The sequence below is a fragment of the Anolis sagrei genome, chromosome X (assembly GCF_037176765.1).
Source record: "Anolis sagrei isolate rAnoSag1 chromosome X, rAnoSag1.mat, whole genome shotgun sequence".
NCBI classification, from domain to species: domain Eukaryota; kingdom Metazoa; phylum Chordata; class Lepidosauria; order Squamata; family Dactyloidae; genus Anolis; species Anolis sagrei.
Window position 1 is genome coordinate 103,920,903 of NC_090034.1, and position 20,392 is coordinate 103,941,294.

Consider the following 20,392-nt stretch of genomic DNA (forward strand, 5'->3'; position numbering starts at 1 on the left):
TTGACTGGTGTCTTCCTGCTGGTAGACTGAATGGCCCTTGGGGTCTCTTCCAAAGCTAACATTCTATGACAACAGAGGCTGGATGGTCATCTGTTGTGAGGGCTTTGATTATGTAGGCTGGATGGCCATCTGTCAGGAAGGATTGACTGGTGTATTCCTGCTGGTAGACTGAATGGCCCTTGGGGTCTCTTCCAAAGCTAGCATTCTATGACTCAACAGAGGCGGGATGGCCATCTGCTGGGAGGGCTTTGATTGTGTTTCCTGCATAGCAGAAAGGGTTTAGACTAGATGGCCTTTGGAGTCTCTTCCCACTCTATGATTCCATGGTTTAACGCCGGCAAACGTTCAGTGTTATTTTCTTCCTGGGCTGTCAGAGGGACGTATCTGAAGATTCATCTGCAATATGGCTTTTGTTTGTTTTTGCTTTCTGCATTTTAATCAGATCAAGCCTTTTAATCAGATCAAGACAGAAGAGATAAACAAAGGGGGGAAAATCTGAACATGCATGTCAGAAGTATTACAATGAGGAAGATTTCCATATATCAATGATGGAGAATTGGAGAAGACACAGATACGCTTTTGGAGCCCCAAAAGACTTTGGAGTGCCATTCCTATATATATATACGCACTAGCTTGGTTACCTGGTGTTGCCCAGGGTAATTTACATTTTTTTAAATTTATAAAACGCATAAGGTTGTGGGTGAACTACAACTCACACCATGCCAGGTGAGCCTGTGGCATAGTTTGTCATGTGTTGGGCAAGTTTGCTCTAGATCAGGTATGGGCAAACCCAGGCCTGGGAGCTGGATGTGGCCCCTTGGGCCCTTTTCTGAGGCCCTCCTCTCTCTCACCATCCTATCCTTCCTTCCTTCTCTCTTTCCTTCCTCTTTCCCTCCCTCTTTCTCCTTCCCTTCCACCCTTTCGTCCTTCCTTCCTTCACTCCCTCTTTCTCCTTCCTTCTTTCCTTTTGTCTTTCCCTCCTTCTCTCCTTTCTTTAGCCTTCCTTCATCCCTCCCTTACCTTCCTGCCTTCCTTCCTTCCTTCCTTCCTTCCTTCCTTCCTTCTCTCTTTCCTTCCTCTTTCCCTCCCTCTTTCTCCTTCCCTTCCACCCTTTCGTCCTTCCTTCCTTCACTCCCTCTTTCTCCTTCCTTCTTTCCTTTTGTCTTTCCCTCCTTCTCTCCTTTCTTTAGCCTTCCTTCATCCCTCCCTTACCTTCCTGCCTTCCTTCCTTCCTTCCTTCCTTCCTTCCTTCCTTCCTTCCTTCCTTCTCTTCCTCCTTTTCATCCTTCCCTTCCTCCTTTTCTTCCTTCCTTCTTTTTTCCTTCCTCCTTCCTTTCCTTCCTTCCATCCTTAATTTCCACCCGTTCATCCTTCCTTCCCTGTTTCCTTCCCTTCCTCCTTTCCTTCTTTCCTTCTTTTTTCCTTCCTCCTTCCTTTCCTTCTTTCCATCCTTCACTTCCACCCATTCATTCTTCCTTCCCTGTTTCCTTCCTCTTTCTCCTTCCTTCCTTCCTTCCTTCCTTCCTTCCTTCCTTCCTCCCTTCCTTCCTTCCTTCATTTCCACCCGTTCATCCTTCCCAGTTTCCTTCCCTTCCTCCTTTTCTTCCTTCCTTCTTTTTTCCTTCCTCCTTCCTTTCCTTCTTTCCATCCTTCACTTCCACCCGTTCATCCTTCCTTCCCTGTTTCCTTCCTCTTTCTCCTTCCTTCCTTCCTTCCTTCCTTCCTTCCTTCCTTCCTTCCTTCCTTCCTTCCCTTTTGCCTTTCCTTCCGTCTCTCTTTCCTTCATCCTTCCCTTCATTCCTTCCATACTTCCCTTCCACCCTGTCATCCCCTTTGACTTTCCTCCCCTTTGACTTTCCTTCCTTCTCTCCTTCCCTTATCCTTCCTTCCCTTCCTTCCATCCATCCATCTCTTCCTCCCTTCCTTCTCCTTTTCCTTCCTCATTCCCTTCCTTCCTTCTCTTCCTCCCTTCCATCCTTCCTTTCCTCCCTTCTTTCCTTCTTTTTTTCCCTTCCTAGTTGGGCATTTCAGAGCTTCTTGTGAGTTGAACTCTGCTAGATGTAAGATGCATCTACACGGTAGAATTAATGCAGTTTGATACCACTTCAACTGTGGTGACCCAATGCTGCGGAACTTTTGGAGCTATGGAAAGTCTTCCGCCTTTTCTGGCAAAGTGTGTTTGGTCTTCAGCAAACTACAACTCCCACAATTCCATGGCATTCGGTTACGGTGGTTCAAGTGGTGCCAAACCGCATTAATTCTACAGTGTAGAGGCTTTCGTAGATTGCAGCGAAGCGTGGCCATATGTCTGCAAAGATAGCCGTGCAAAGTTGCCCTCTAGATGTCCCACATCCACGGACGGAATGAGCATAATGGAAACATAATGGAAGGCAATTTTATTTTTTTCTAATTTTGCAATAGCAACTTCAGCATATCTTTCAGAGGCTTTTTATGGTGCGCCCCGTTGGTGCCGCGCAGCACGTCTCTAAGTGCAGATCAATGGGCCATTGGCAGTCGATGAGCAAGAGCTGTGGGCCTGCCATGGTCTAACAATAGCATCTTTCCATACAATATGGAAAGAAGAGGAATAGGCTCCTACGCTGCAAAAAGGACGAGAAATTCTATCCACGCCTGACCAATTGATCAGATCTTCTCTCTTGTCCTGTTCTAATAATCCTAACCTTCAATACATACCCCCTTGGAGTATCCATCGATCCATATATCTATCTACTGAGACATCTACCAGATAGATCTGTTTCTACTGAGTATCCATCGATCCATCCATATATCTACCTACTGAGACATCTATATCTATCAATCTATCATCAACGTCATCTACTTACCTATCATGAAGACATCTAGATAGATAGATAGATAGATAGATAGATAGATAATAAATGTCTCAGTATATGGATGGATAGATGTCTAGATAGGTAGATAGATAGATGTCTCAGTAGATAGATATATGGATGGATCGATGGATACTCAGTAGAAACAGATATAGATGGATGGATGGATGGATGGATGGATGGACAGATAGATGTCTTCATGATAGGTAAGTAGAAGACGTTGATGATAGATCGATAGATATAGATGTCTCAGTAGATAGATATATGGATGAATCGATGGATACTCAGTAGAAACAGATATAGATGGATGGGTGGATGGATGGATGTCTAGATAGATGTCTCAGTAGATAGATATATGGATGGATCGATGGATACTCAGTAGAAACAGATATAGATGGATGGATGGATGGATGGATGGATGGGCAGATAGATGTCTCATGATAGGTAAGTAGATGACAATGATGATAAATTGATAAACATAGATGTCTCAGTATATAGATATATGGATGGATCGATGGATACTCAGTAGAAAGAGATATAGATGGATGGATGGATGGATGTCTCAGGTAAGAAGATGACGATGATGATAAATCGATAGATATAGATATCTCAGTAGATAGATATATGGATGGATCGATGGATACTCAGTAGAAAGAGATATAGATGGATGGATGGACAGATAGATGTCTTCATGATAGGTAAGTAGATGACGTTGATGATAAATCAATAGATATAGATGTCTCAGTAGATAGATATATGTATGTATGTATGTATGTATGTATGGATGGATAGATTATCTATCTATCTATTCATCCATCCATATATAAGTATCTACTGAGACATCTATATCTATCATCATCGTCATCTACTTACCTACCATGAGACATCTACCTGTCCATCCATCCATATCTGTTTCTACTGAGTATCCATCGATCCATCCATATATGTATCTACTGAGACATCTACCAGATAGATAGATAGATAGATAGATAGATAGATAGTAAATGTCTCAGTATATGGATGGATAGATGTCTAGATAGGTAGATAGATAGATAGATAGATAGATAGATAGATAGATAGATGTCTCAGTAGATAGATAGATAGATAGATAGATAGATAGATAGATAGATAGATAGATAGATAGATAGATAGGTAGATAGATAGATAGATAGATGTCTCAGTATGTGGATGGCTGGATGGAAGGATAAATGTCTCATTAGATAGATAGATGGATGAATTGATGTCTCGATAGACAGACAGAGAGATAGATGTCTCATTAGATGGAGGGATGGAGGGATGGATGGATGGATGGATGGATAGATAGATAGATAGATAGATAGATAGATAGATAGATAGATAGACAGAAAGACAGACATACAGACAGACAGACACAGACAGAGAGATGTCTCAGTATATGGATGGATGGATAAATGGCTCATTAGCTAGATGGATGAATTGATGTCTCGATAGACAGACAGACAGACAGACAGACAGACAGACAGACAGATAGATGTCTCATTAGATGGAGGGATAGAGGGATGGATGGATGGATGGATGGATGGATGGATGATGGATAGATAGATAGATAGATAGATAGATAGATAGATAGATAGACAGACAGACAGAGAGACATACGTCTCAGTATATGGATGGCTGGATGGATAACTGCCTCAGTAGGTAGATGGGTGAATTGATATCTCGATAGATAGATAGATAGATAGATAGATAGATAGATAGATAGTCTCATTAGATGGATGGATGGATGGATGGATGGACAGATAGATGTCTCACTAGATAGATGCATGGATGGATGGATATCTCAGATAGATAGATAGATAGATAGATAGATAGATAGATAGATAGATAGATAGATAGGTAGATAGGTAGATAGGTAGATGTCTCACTAGATAGATGCATGGATGGATGAATTGATGTCTCAGTCGAAAGACATATGGAATGATGGATGGATGGATGTCTTGATAGATAGATATTATTTATTTATTTATTATAAATAGATAGATAGGCCTGGGTAACAACGGAAAAATTTGTTTCTAAAATCGATTCGTTTTTTGGGGGGTTTTGCGTTTCGATATTTAAAAGAATTCCGAAATTTTTCTTTTAAAAAGTTTGATATTTACGAAATTTCGTAAATGTTAAAAATATTACGAAACATTAACGAAACAAATACGAAACAATAACAAATCGATTTGTTAATGGCGGCCGCGACCGCGCAATACACTAAAAAACCTCCAAATGGGACAGGGGGAACTTCTGAAGCTTCCCTCTCCCTCTGTTGTTGACTGTTGGTGTGATATTATAATTTTTTTTCACTAATTAAACAAAAAACAACTATAAAACTTGCCCCAGACATGCGGAAATAATAACGAAACGACCTCAAACCGATAACGAAACGAATACATAACGAATCCGAAGCATTTACGAAACAAATTTAAAAATTCGTTTCGTTTTTAAGTTGCTCCAGAATGGTTCGTTATTGCTTCGTTATAAAAAAAAATAACGATTTTTTAACGAATTACGAATTAACGAAACGAAACCGCCCAGCCCTAATAGATAGATAGATAGATAGATAGATAGATAGATAGATAGATAGATAGATAGATAGACAGATCTCTCAGTAGATAGATGCGTGGATGGATGTCTCAGTAGATCAACGCATGTATGTATGGATAGATGTCTCAATAGATAGATAGATAGATAGATAGATAGATAGATAACAAAAGCTTGGAATAGCATAGAGAAGGGTGAACAGCCCAGTGGTGTTTCCTCTTCTGCCTGTGCTTCTGTTCAGAAGATTTTGGCTCCTTTTCTGTCCCTGTGATCATTGCATTTTGGAAAATGTGGCTTGTTGTGGAAACAATTGGAGATATGGTTTCAGTGAAGACCCCTTTTCCCCATGACAATATCTCTTCCAGGAGTGCATTTGCCTTTTGAGGGAGAGATTCCTCTCATTTCCTGTTGTCTCAGCTCCGTTCTTAACTAGGAGTCAGTTAAGTTTGTAACCCGGGATCACCTTTAGCTTTGACAACATCTCAATGTGAACAAATGGGAATATCCAGTCTTAAATGGTATGGATGTAGAAGCCAATGTCTATGCTGCAGAGGAGCACAACTTGGCAGAGAAGTTGGCAGCCTTGCGTCCTATTTCTCTCCGTCGTTGGCAATATGTCAGATTTCTCCGGTGGGAATTGTGTGCTGGTGGTATGGAGGGAACCTGTCGTAATGGCATTATCTCTGCTTTCAGTGCCAAAAGAGATCTATCCGAAAGGTTATTGTAGCGGGAAGGGACGCTGGTGCGGCGCCAGGCCCGTTCATTATCATCATTATCATTCAGATTCCCACGTCACGAAGGCTCCGGCGTCTAATGCAATTGAATCCCCTCTCCTTTCTCCTTTTTTCCAAACTCTTTCCTTCCCCAGATGAAAAGAAATATAATAATTCAGGTGGATGAGTCATTCCGGCCAGCGTTCGGCTTTCAGGCAGATCTGACGCCAAGCCTTTCGTCGGATCTGCTTCGCCGACTTTGAGACCTTGCTCCTTGGACCAAGAACATGTTACATATTCACATCCACTACCCTTGCTTCCTCCGTTATTAAAACAGAGCGTTTGAACAAGTCTCATTTGCATGTTAATCAAAACGTTCATTTTAATTGAGCAAGTTTCCAGTACTTGTTCTATTATCTGGAGATCACGCCTATTTGTTTACGCATCGCATAATTGAAATGCGATGGTAAATAAAAGGGTGAGTATCCCTCATCCAAAATGAATATTCCCTATTTTGGATAGTCTGAAATACTTGAATAACCATAGTGAGATATCTTGGAGATGGACCCAAGTCTCAATGATGGTATGAACTCTGGAAGATTGACATCAAATACATTGGGAGATATCACTGAGATGGGACCCCAACCGAAACATGAAATCCATAGATTGTGGAATCCTTGTGTATATACTATCTCCTGAGATGGGACCCAAGTCTCAATCTGAAATGCATGGTTATGGAGGACTTGCATAAACATAGTGAGATAATCTAAACATGAAATTAATGCATATGGAAGATGGATGGATGGATGGATGGATGGATAGATAGTATCTCAGTAGACAAATGGATGGATGGATGGATGGATGGATGTTTCAATAGATGGCTGCATGAATGGATAGTTGGAATGATAGCTAGATAGCTAGATAGCTAGATAGATGTCTCAGTGGATGGATGTTTCAATAGATGGATGCATGAATGGATAGCTGGAATGATAGATAGATAGATAGATAGATAGATAGATAGATAGATAGATAGATAGATAGATAGATAGATGTCTCAGTGGATGGATGGATGGATGGATGGATGTTTCAACAGATGGATGCATGAATGGATAGCTGGAATGATAGATAGATAGATAGATAGATAGATAGATAGATAGATAGATAGATAGATAGATTGTTTTTGTCATCTCAGGAGCGACTTGAGAAAATGCAAGTCGCTTCTGGTGTGAGATAATTGGCCGTCTGCAAGGACGTTGCCCAGGAAGTGCCCGGATGTTTTTGATGTTTTACCATCCTTGTGGGAGGCTTCTCTCATGTCCCTGTGTATGGAGCTGGAGCTGACAGAGGGAGCTCATCTGTGCTCTCCACGGATTCAATACTGCAACCTGTCAGTCTTCAGTCCTGCCGGCACAAGGGTTTAACCCACTGGGCCACTGGGAAGATCTGCATTAGATGGACGGATAGATAGATAGATGTCTCAGTAGATGGATTGATGGGTGGGTGGCTGAGTGGATGGATGGATGGATGGATGGATAGATAGGTGGATGGATGGATGGATAGATGGATAGATAGATGTCTTACTAGATGGGTGGATGGATAAATAGATGGATGGATGGATGGATGGATGATAGACAGATAGATAGATAGATAGATAGATAGATAGATAGATAGATAGATAGATGTCTCAATAAATGGTTGGTTGGATGGATAGATGTCTCAGTAGATGAATGGGTAGATGGATGGATGGATGGATGGATGGATAGATAGATAGATAGATAGATAGATAGATAGATAGATAGATAGATAGATAGAAGGTTAGCAAGATAGCTAGATGGATCGATGGATCGACACATATAGACAGATAGATGTCTCTATAGATTGATTGATGGATGGATGCTTGAATGTATGGATAGATTGACAGATTTCTCAGTAGATGGATAGACAGATGCAGACAGATAGATATCTCTGTAGATGAATGGATGGATAGACGTCTCAGTGGATGGATGGATGGATGAATAGATGTCTCAATAGATGAATGGATAGATAGATATCTCAATAGATGGATGGATGGATGGATGGATGGATGGATGGATAGATGGATAGATAGATAGATAGATAGATAGATAGATAGATAGATAGATAGATAGAATTATGACTGTATTTGACGACTTGTGTAATGTGATGATGTATTTTATTGCATTTTATATTTTAATGAATAATAATGATGATGCACTGTGCTGTTTTTTATATTACTGTATATGAATACATGTTGTGAACTGGCCTGAGTCCCTTCTTGGAGGTCGAGAAAACCGGTATATAAAACTTCTAAATAGATAGATAGATAGATAGATAGATAGATAGATAGATAGATAGATAGATAGATAGATGTTTCAATTGATGGATGGGTGGATGGATAGCAAGAAGGCTAGATAGCTAGAGAGCTAGATGGATGGATGGACACATATAGACAGATAGATGTCTCAATAGATTGATGGATAGATGGTTGAATGGATTGATAGATTGACAGATTTCTCAGTAGATGGATAGACACATACAAACAGATAGATACCTCTGTAGATGGATAGATGGATGGATGGATGGATGGATGGATGGATAGACGTCTCAGTGGATGGGTGGATGGATGAATAGATGAATGGTGGGTGGACGGATAGATATCTCAATAGATGAATGGATGGATGCATGGATAGATAGATAGATAGATAGATAGATAGATAGACAGATAGATGTCTTAGTAGAATGGTGGATGGGTGGATAGATAGATAGATACTAGATAGATAGAGAGATAGATAGAGAGATAGATAAATAGATAGATGTCTCAGTGATGAGAATCAAGTCTAAACATGAAGCTATTTATTTTTCATATGCACCTGAATGTCATTTTATATAAAGTATTTTAATAACACTGTGCACAAGTTTCTGTACATGGAACCATCCAAAAGCAAAGGTGTCACTGTCTCAGCCAAGTACATGGACAATTCTGGAGTATTTCAGGTTTCAAGATTCTGGATCAGGGATACTCAACATAGATAGAGTCTCCTCCATTCTGAAGGCAGCTTTCTGTTCCAACACTACAGTATTGGATGTTAAAAGGATGCTTCAGTTTTGTTCTTCTTCAGAATATTAGCACCAAAGTTATTTTTAATTGCTCTATTTAATATGAAGCCAAAACACTCCAGCCCGAATGCGTACCTGTGAATTGGTTTATAGCAATTCAGTGTGAAAAACATTGGAGCTGGCAAATTTGAGACATTGCAGTGCATGTCAAGAATGCCCGAGACTTTTAAAAACAACTTCTAGAAGACTCTCAATTAAGCAGAACTCTCAAGCAACTGGCAAAAAACCCCCAAAGAAATAATACTTTCAGTTAAAGATCAAAATAAAAATAAAATCTTTTCAAAGACTGTATTTCAATATGAATATCAAGTCATTGCAGAGTTTATGGTGTGTTATAGTATGGGGTATAATATTAGGGTTTTTAAAAAATAGTAACTCTCAAGCAACCAGAAGCTGCATTAAACCAAGCACCTTGGAAGCAGGTTAACAGGATCCCATTTACACTGCCATATAATCCAGATTGAAACTGCATTATAAGGCAGTGTAGATGGGACCTGAAGTCTACTGCACTGATGAGTTATTGTAGAGTATCACGACAATGGGAATATATATTTTAATATATATTCTGGTACTGGTTCTATTATTTTGAGATAATATTTGCTTACTTATTGCATAATGCGATGGAATGTAACAGGGTGAGAATTCCTTATCCGAAATGCTTGGGAGCCAAAGTCTTCCCTATTTTGGATAGTTTGGAATACTTGAATAAACATAGTAAGGTATCGTGAAGATAGGACCCATGTCTAAATGATGATAAGGTCTCTGGAAGATTGGCATCAAATACATTGTATCATAGAGATGGGACCTTAATCTAAACATGATATCCATAGATTGTGGAATCCTTGCACCCAAGTCTCAATATGAAATTCATGGATTATGGAAGATTTGTATAGACGGGTGGATTGATTGATCGATTGATCAATAGATCAATGTTTTAGTAGATGGATGGATGGACAGGCAGACAGGTGGACAGATGGGTGGGCAGACAGACAGATAGATGTCTTGGTGGGTGGGTGGGTGGGTGGGTGGGTGGATGGATAGATGTCTCAGTAGATGGATGGATGGATGAATAGACAGACAAGGAGACAGATGGATAGCTGTCTCAGTAGATGGATGGATGGTTGGATGGGTAGATAGATGTCTCAGTACATGGATGGACAGATGGATGGTTGGTTGAATGGGTGGATGGATGGATGGAAGGTTGGATGGGTAGATAGATGCCTCAGTTGATGAATGCACAGATGGATGGATGGATGGATGGATGGATAGATAGGGAGATAGATGGATAGCTGTCTTAGTAGATAGATGGATTGTTGGATGGGTAGCTAGATGTCTCAGTGGATAAATGGATGGATGAATTGGTAGATAGATGCCTCAGTAGATGGATGCACGGATGGATGGATGGATGATAGATAGATAAATAGATAGATAGATGTCTGTAGATGGGTGGATGGATGAACAGACAGGGAGACAGATGGATAGCTGTTTCAGTAGATGGATGGATTGTTGGATGGGGAGCTAGATGTCTCAATGGATGGCTGGCTGGATGGTTGGATGGGTAGATAGATGTCTCAGTGGATGGATGGATGGATGGATGGATGGATGGATGGATGGGTAGATAGATGCCTCAGTAGATGGATGCACGGATGGATGGATGTTAGAAGATAGATAGATGTCTCTGTAGATGGATGGATGGATGAATAGACAGATGGGGAGACAGATGGATAGCTGTTTCAGTAGATGGATGGATTGTTGGATGGGTAGCTAGATGTCTCAATGGATGGCTAGATGGATGGTTGGATGGGTAGATAGATGTCTCAGTAGATGGATGGATGGATGAATAGACAGACAGGGAGATAGATTGATAGCTTTCGCAGTAGATGGATGGATGGATGCATCCATCCATCCATCCATCTACTGCGAAAGCTATGGGTAGATAGATATCTCAGTAGATGGATGGATGGGTGAATAGACAGACAGGAAGATGGATGGATAGCTGTCTCAGTGGATGGATGGATGGATGGATGGATGGATGGATGGATGGATGGATGGATGGATGGACAGGGAGACAGATGGATAGCTGTCTCAGTAGATAGATGGATTGTTGGATGGGTAGCTAGATGTCTCAGTGGATGGATGGATGGATGGATGGGTAGATAGATGTCTCAGTAGATGGATGGATGGATGGATGGATGGATGGATGAATGGGTAGCTAGATGTCTCAGTGGATGGATGGATGGATGGATGGATGGATGGATGGATGAATGGGTAGATAGATGTCTCAGTAGATGGATGGATGGATGGATGGATGGGTAACTAGATGTCTCAGTGGATGGATGGATGGATGGATGAATGGGTAGATAGATGTCTCAGTAGATGGATGGATGGATGGATGGATGGATGAATGGGTAGCTAGATGTCTCAGTGGATGGATGGATGGATGGATGGATGAATGGGTAGATAGATGTCTCAGTAGATGGATGGATGGATGGATGGATGGATGGATGGATGGGTAGCTAGATGTCTCAGTGGATGGATGGATGGATGGATGGATGGATGGATGAATGGGTAGATAGATGTCTCAGTAGATGGATGGATGGATGAATGGGTAGCTAGATGTCTCAGTGGATGGATGGATGGATGGATGAATGGGTAGATAGATGTCTCAGTGGATGGATGGATGGATGGATGGATGGATGAATGGGTAGATAGATGTCTCAGTAGATGGATGGATGGATATCTTAGTGATGGAACCAAAGTCCAAACATGAAGCTATTTATGCTTCATATGCACCAAACAGGCCACTAAGCATTGAATTTGTTGTTGTTGGATGCCTTCCATTGTTTCTGACTTAAGGTGACCCTAGCATTGGGTTTTATGAACAAAACCCAGGATATTAAACAACATGAGACTGTCAAGATGGCAAAATAGATCTAAGTAGGGCTGCAGCTGTTTGCTTTTGCCTGAGTCTGTTGGGAAAGGCATATTCTTCTCCTTTCCTTCTATTGCCCTTTCATTTTGCGAAAAAGAAGCCGATTTCCCATTTGTCTCAGGATCCTTCACATCTTCCTTGCCCAGTGACATTACCCACTGGTTCCTTTCCCCTTCAACTCTCAATGGAGGAAATCAATTCTGTTTCCCCACCTCCTCCTTCTCTTTGCAATTACAAAATAAACATGCCCGGGTGGCTATTTTTAATGTGCAAAAGAAGGTGGGCGCAAGGGAAGATCTGGGAAGGAGGAGGAGAGGAGGAGGAGGAGGAGGAGAAGGCATTTCATGGATCGAAAGGAGCAAACAGCTGCACTTTTCAGGCAGGATAATGATATGTTTTCAGGCTGCTGAAGAATTGTATCGCAATTGAAATGGGCTGGAGCAGATCCATCCAAGGCAGGTCCTTTGGTAGGAATATCACTCAGAAGAGTCACCAAATGGCTACAACCAAGGCATGGTTGACCAAGGAAGAATATATATTTCTGGTCTTTATGGACAAAGGGTTCTCTACAGTGTAGAATTAACCCAGTGCGACACCACTTTAACTGCCATGGCTCAATGCCTGGGAATTTGTAGTTTGGCAAGGTCTCAACTCAATGGAGATGCAGTTGTAGAAGATGGCAGAATTTGCTATGACCTATTGTCCCTTGGCTTGATCGAGGACCATAATTGGTGCATTACACTGCAGAATTAATTCAGTTTGGCACCACTTTAACTGCCATTGGGGTTAGTACAATGACTCAATACAATGGAATACAATAGGATGAGAGTTGTAGTTTGTTGAGGCACTAACACTCTTTGACACAAAGGGCATACAGCTTTGTGAAACTACAACTCCCAGGATTCCATAGTATTGGGTCAAGTGGGGCCAAACTGCGTTCATTCTACAGTGTAGATGTACTCGAGGATCGTGACTTGTTGGAATCTGATGTGCGAGGCATTGATCTGCAAGGCATTGATGAGCGAGGCATTGCTTTGTCAGAAGAATGGCATTTTAGACCTTGGAACTATAATGGTAGCAAATCACCTTTAAGCAATAACTTCCCAGACTCTCTGGATGAGTATCTGATAAAATGTGTTTCTTCCCTTTGCAGTGATCTCTCTGGCTTTTTCTCACGGGAGTGTTGGAGTCATTCACAGAAGGGCAGCCTCTTCTCCGTAGGATCCCAGCATGGCAGTCAACGGCGTGGCGGGACCCGAATTAGGCGGCCTTGAAGAGCGCATCCACCAGGTCAATGTGGAGGTAGGGAAAGCGCGGGTGCACTCTCACAGTGGTTTTATGAACACCAATGGCGTGGGTAACAGTGCTTGCTGGCATTGCCAGAGCAATGCAGTGCCCAACTTGTCAATTGAGCCCAGTCTTGAAACATATTTGGCACTCTTGTGTCTTCAGTTGGTGACTTCCTGTGCTGGAAGAATAGACTATTTTGGCCTCAAATTTCTTCCTACATATGCCCACTTTCTACTTATTGGCACTTCCTACTTGTTGGCCCTCCTGTGTCTTTAGTTAGTGGCTTTCTGCATTGAAAGGAAAGCCCATCTTGGTCTCAAATGTCTTCCTACATATTAGTGCTTCATACTTATTGGCACTCCCTACTTTTTGGCACTCCTGTGTCTTTAGTTGGTAGCTTATTGTACTGGAAGGAAAAGCTTCCTTGGTCTCAAATTACTTCCTACAAATGGGCACTTTTTACTTATTGACATTTCTTACTTGTTGGCACTCCTGTGTCTTTAGTTAGTGGCTTCCTGTATTGAAAGAAAAACATATCTTGGTCTCAAATGTCTTCCTACATATTAGTGCTTCGTACTTATTGGTGCTTCCTACTTTTTGTTACTCCTGTGTCTTTAATTAGTGGCTTCCTGTATTGAAAGGAAAACATATCTTGGTCTCAAATGTCTTCCTACATATTGGAATTTTTTTCTTATTGGCACTTCCTACTTGTTGGCACTCGCGTGTCTTTAATTAGTGGCTTTCTGCATTGAAAGGAAAACCTATCTTGGTCTCAAATGTCTTCCTACATATTAGTGTTTCATACTTATTGGCACTTCCTACTTGTTGGCACTCCTGTGTCTTTAGTTGGTAGCTTATTGTACTGGAAGGAAAAGCTTCCTTGGTCTCAAATTACTTCCTACAAATGGGCACTTTTTACTTATTGGCACTTCCTACTTGTTGGCACTCCTGTGTCTTTAGTTAGTGGCTTTCTGCATTGAAAGGAAAACCTATTTGGGTCTCAAGTGTCTTCCTACATATTAGCACTCCATACTTATTGGCGCTTCCTACTTTTTGTTACCCCTGTGTCTTTAGTTAGTGGCTTCCTGGATTGAAAGGAAAACATATCTTGGTCTCAAATGTCTTCCTACATATTAACATTTTTTACTTATTGGCACTTCCTACTTGTTGGCACTCCTGTGTCTTCAGTTGGTGACCTCCTGTGCTGGAAGGACATGCTATCTTGGCTTCAATTTTTTCCTACATATGGGCACTTTTTACTTATTGGCACTTCCAACTTGTTGGCACTCCTGTGTCTTTAGTTAGTGGCTTTCTGCATTGAAAGGAAAACCTATCTTGGTCTCAAATGTCTTCCTACATATTAGCACTTCATACTTATTGGCACATCCTACTTCCTGGCATGCCTATGTCTTTAGTTGATGGCTTCCTACACTGGAAGCTTCAGATTTTTTCCTACATATTGGCACTTCCTATTTTGGGGGCTCCTGTGTCTTTAAATGGTGGCTTCCTGCACTGGAAGGAAAAGCTGTCTTGGCCTCAGATTTCTTCCTACAGATTCACACTTCTTGCTTATTGGCACTTCCCAATTTTTGACAGTCCTGTGTCTTTAGTTGGGGGCTTCCTGTACTGGAAAGCTTCCTTGGCCTCAGATTTCTTCCTACTTGTTGGTACTTCTTACTTATTGACACATCTTACTTCCTGGCACTCCTGTGTCTTTAGCTGGTGGCTTCCTACATTGGAAGGAAAATCTACCTTAGCCTCAGATTTCTTCCTACATATTGGCACTTCCTACTTTTTGGCAGTCCTGTGTCTTTACTTGGTGGCTTCCTGCACCTGAAGAAAAAGCTGCCTTGGCCTCAGATTTCTTCCTACTTATTGGCACTCTCTACTTATTGGCACTTCCTACTTCTTGTGTCTTTCGTTGGTGACTTCCTGCACTGGAAGGAAAAGCTGGCTGAGCTTTCAATTTCTCCCTTCTTATTGACACTATTGCGTCTTTAGTTAATGGTTTCCTTAATAATTAAGATCAGCAACCAAAGCACACCATTTGATTTTTGGGTATCAAATCTGGATATCAACTTGATTTAGGGTTAAGAAGCCATCCTGGTTATCCAAGACTCTTGGGTTTGGTTTGACTACTCCCATAATCCTCTTAAACAGTGACCCGGCAGGAGAAGTGTCAAACCCCGGTGATTTGCCCATGACTCGTACTGCATTCATGTTATTTGTCTCTTCTCTCCTGCAGTCTTTGGAGAGCACCCGGCGGATGCTGCAGCTGGTGGATGAGGTAAGAAAATACACAAAAGGGCATGAATGGACGCATTCAGCAACTTGCCCACAATGCTATCCTGTGGCTTCATTTGCTAGCCTTGGCTCTCATTTAGTGGTCACGGTGCCACGTGACCAAGAGATGGAATGCAAAGATTATGCCCTTTTGATTCAATGGCTGGTCTCTTTTCTAACCAGGAACCTATACGGTAGAACTGATGCAATTTGACACCACTTTGACTGCCATAGCTCAATGGATAGATAGATAGATAGATAGATAGATAGATAGATAGATAGATAGATGTCTTAGCAGATTGATGGATGGATGGATAGATGGATGGATACATACGTACATACATACATACATACATTAAATAGATAGATAGATAGATAGATAGATAGATAGATAGATAGATAGATAGATAGATAGATAGAGATACTGACAGACATCTCAGGAGATGGATGAATGGATGAATCGATAGCCAGATATCAGTGGATGGATGGATGGATGGATGGATGGATGGATTTCTCAGTAGATGGATGGATGGATAGACAGACAGACAGATAGATGTCAGTGGATGGATGGATAGATTGATAGATAGATGTCTCAATAGATGGATGGATAGATAGATAGATATGGATGAATGGATGGATGTCTTAGTAGATGGATCGATGGATGGATAGATGTCTCAGTGGATGGATGGATGGATGGATGGATAGATAGATAGATAGATAGATAGACAGATAGATAGATAGGTGTCAGCGGATGGATGGATGGATGGATGGATGGATGGATGGATGGATAGATGTCTCAGTAGATGGATGGATGGATGGATGGATGGATGGATGGATGGATAGATAGATAGATAGATAGATAGATAGATAGATGTCCTAATAGATGTCTGTCTGTCTGTCTGTCTAGCTGGATGGATGGATAGATGGATAGATAGATAGACAGACAGACAGACAGATAGATAGGGACGGGTAGATTTCTCAGTAGATGGATGGATGGATAGACAGACAGACAGATAGATGTTAGTGGATGGATGGATAGATTGATAGATGTCTCAATACTTGGATGGATGGATGGATGGATGGATGGATAGATAGGTGTCAGCGGATGGATAGATAGATGTCTCAGTAGATGGATGGATGGATGGATAGATAGATAGATAGATGGATGGATAGATAGAAGTGGGTGGATGGATGGATAGATAGACAGACAGACAGATAGATGTCAGTGGATGGATGGATAGATTGATATATGTCTCAATATATGGATGGATAGATAGATAGATAGATAGATAGATAGATAGATAGATAGATATACAGATAGATATGTATGTATGTATGGATGGATGGATGGATGGATGGATGGATGGATGTCTCAGTAGATGGATGGATAGATAGATAGATAGATAGATAGATGGATGGATGGATGGATGGATGGATGGATGGATAGATAGATAGATAGATAGATAGATAGATAGATAGATAGATAGATGTCCTAATAGATGGCTGGCTGGCTACTAGCTAGCTAGCTAGCTAGATAGATAGACAGACAGACAGACAGACAGATGTCTCAGTGGGAAATCTGACTTCTGAAACATTTCTGATCCTGAACATTTTGGGTAAGACATGTTGCACCCCCCAGAAAGTATCCTTTTTTATAGCCATCTTTGCATTTACTTGGTCGACTCTTCTGCATTCTCCTTTCTGTACTTTTAGGGTTGCTTAGGTCTCTATAGCAATATCTTTTCAACCCCAGAAATAACGCCAGATGGGGCTCCAACTATTCCTCTACTTTTTCTTTCGAACAGAGCAAAGATGCTGGGATTCGGGCTCTAGTGATGCTGGACGATCAAGGAGGTAAGTCCTGAGACTTGCGGCATAAGAACGCCTTGTTCTGGTTTGTGGCCAATTAATATGCATTGAAACCATCATTCTGTGGTAGGGAGAGAAAGTCCTATAACACGATGTAACACAATGTTTGTTCTTGGGCTATAAATGTCATTTCTTAATTGGTTCTATCATAAAAACATGGGAGATGTTTATTACACAGCAAAAATCTGTGTTTTTTGGGACATCCTGCAACACGTTTTGCTCTAGTTTCCAATGAATATGGATTATTTTCTTGGCTTGAGTCTTGGGATCCACGGTTGTTCATGGATGTGCCTTCCATCCCTCAGAGCAGCTGGACCGAATCGAGGACGGTTTGGACCAGATTATCCAAGACATGAAGGAAGCGGAGAAAAACCTCACCGATATGAGCAAATGCTGCGGCCTCTTCGTCTGCCCTTGTGCCAAGTACGTCTCTCCGTAAACACAACATCCAAAGCATCTTTATAGAATCTAAACTAATGAGATTCTTCCTCCCATATAATAATAATAATAATAATAATAATAATAATAATAATAATAATAATAAGCATTATTAGGAGCCCCCAGTAGCGCAGTGCTGAGCTGCTGAGCTTGTTGATCAAAAGGTTGCAGGTTTGATTCCGGGGAGCGGCGTGAGCTTCCACTGTCAGCCCCAGCTTCTGCCAACCTAGCAGTTCCAAAAACATGCAAATGTGAGCAGATCAATAGGTACCACTCTGGCAGGAAGGTAACGGCGCTCTAAGCAGTCATGCCAGCCACATGATCTTGGAGGTGCCTATGGATAACTCCAGCTCTTCTGCTTATATGAGCACCACATCCCAGAGTCAGACATGACTAGACTTAAGGTCAGCGGAAAACCTTTACCTTTACCTAAAAAGGTAAAGGTAGTCCCCTGACATTAAGTCCAGTCATGTCTGACTCTGGGGTGTGGTGCTCATCTCCATTTCTAAGCCGAAGAGCCAGCGCTGTCCGTAGACACCTCCAAGGTCATGTGGCCGGCATGACTGCATGGAGCGTCGTTACCTTCCCGCTGGAGCGGTACCTATTGATCTACTCACATTTGCATGTTTTCGAACTGCTAGGTTGGCAGAAGCTAGGGCTGACAGCGGAAGCTCACGCCGCTCCCCGGAATCGAACCTGCGACCTTTCGATCAACAAGCTCAGCAGCTCAGTGCTTTAACCCACTGCGCCACCGGGGGCTCTTTACCTAATATGCATTATTATTTCAGTGCAGGGGACGTGACTACAAAACTTCCCATTTTGGTGAACTTGGCTCCAGCCTGGGTGCAAATTTCTAGCTCTTGTTGGAGGGTGCTTAGATTTGCAACTGCTATTTGCCCAAACCTTTTAGAATGGGTAGAGGAGAGGGTGAGCAAACTTTTGTTGAGAGGTGATTAGGTGTCCTTGTTTGTTTCCTCTCTGTTGTTGTGCTGTTGTAATTTTAGAGGTTTTTAATAATGGTAGCCAGATTTTGTTCATTTTCATGGTCTCCTCCTTTCTGTTGAAATTGCCCACATGCTTGAAATTGTCCACAAGGACATCTAATCACCTCTCAAGAAAAGTTTGCTCTAGGCACTGTCAGGCAATCAAATGCTAATCAAGGTGATCAGTTGAAACATTCACACCTAGCTCCAGCAGACAAGAGTCCTTTGTCCCACCCTGGTCATTCCACAGATATATAAACCCATTTTCCTACTTCCAACAGACCTCACAACCTCTGAGGATGCTTGCCATAGATGCAGGCGAAACGTCAGGAGAAAATGCCTCTAGACCATGGCCATATAACCCGAAAAAACCTACAACAACCCAGTGATTCCGGCCATGAAAGCCTTCGACAATAAATTGGCTGTCTGCAAGGACGTTGCCCAGGAGACGCCCGGATGTTTTACCATCCTGTGGGAGACTTTTCTCATATCCCTGCATGGGAAGCTATAGCTGACAGACAGGAGCTCACCCTGCTCTCTGGATTCGAACCGCCGACCTTTCTGTCGGCAGTCCTGCTGGCACAAGGGTTTAACTCATTGCATCACTCTGGGCTCCTTGAGATTCAAAGTGGAACTCTGGGATGTTGATTGGCTGATCTGGGAAAGTTTCTTTTTGGCGACTAAACTTTCCAGAATCCCAGAGATTTGGGTTTCCTTGATGCTGTCTTGGAACAATGACACGATCCGAAACTGAATCTCTGTTTATGCTGTTCTATTCTTCCTCTGCAGGTTAAAGAACCTAAAAGCCATGGAGGCCAATAAAGCCGCCGGGAACAACGACCAGGACAAGGTGGTCTCCCGGCAGCCCTGCCTGGTGGCCGACGGGAACCAGATGATGATGAGCGCCCCTTTCATTCAGAGGTAAGAAAACAACGAGGAGGAGAGCAGAGGTCGGCAGGGAATAATCAGAGGCTGGATGACCATCTCTTGGGGCTGCTTTGATGGTGCTTCGCTTGCCTGGCAGAAGGGGGTTGGACTGGATGGCCTTTAGGGTTCCCTTCCAACTCTAGGGTTCTTTAGATTTATTATTATTGTTAAGCAGAGGTTGGGTGACCATCTATTGGGGCTGCTTTGATGGTGTTTCGCCTGCCTGGCAGAAGGGGGTTGGACTGGATGGCCTTTAGGGTTCCCTTCCAATTCTAGGGTTCTTTAGATTTATTATTATTGTTAAGCAGAGGTTGGATGACCATCTCTTGGGGCTGCTTTGGTGGTGTTTCGCCTGCCTGGCAGAAGGGGGTTGGACTGGATGGCCTTTAGGGTTCCCTTCCAATT

At 42.1% G+C, this 20,392-nt stretch overlaps 1 protein-coding gene across 1 annotated transcript in view; it reads left to right on the top strand.

Moving 5' to 3' along the window:
• The window catches only part of LOC132781362 (synaptosomal-associated protein 25-like), a 36,739-nt gene that overhangs the window by 7,872 nt on the left and 8,475 nt on the right, over nucleotides 1-20,392 (top strand). The window contains exons 2-6 of the mRNA XM_067461058.1: nucleotides 13,351-13,499; nucleotides 15,733-15,774; nucleotides 17,576-17,624; nucleotides 17,945-18,062; nucleotides 19,850-19,981. Of these exons, the coding sequence (XP_067317159.1) occupies nucleotides 13,428-13,499; nucleotides 15,733-15,774; nucleotides 17,576-17,624; nucleotides 17,945-18,062; nucleotides 19,850-19,981 (413 nt within the window). The 5' untranslated portion in view covers nucleotides 13,351-13,427. The remainder of the gene's footprint in view (nucleotides 1-13,350; nucleotides 13,500-15,732; nucleotides 15,775-17,575; nucleotides 17,625-17,944; nucleotides 18,063-19,849; nucleotides 19,982-20,392) is intronic.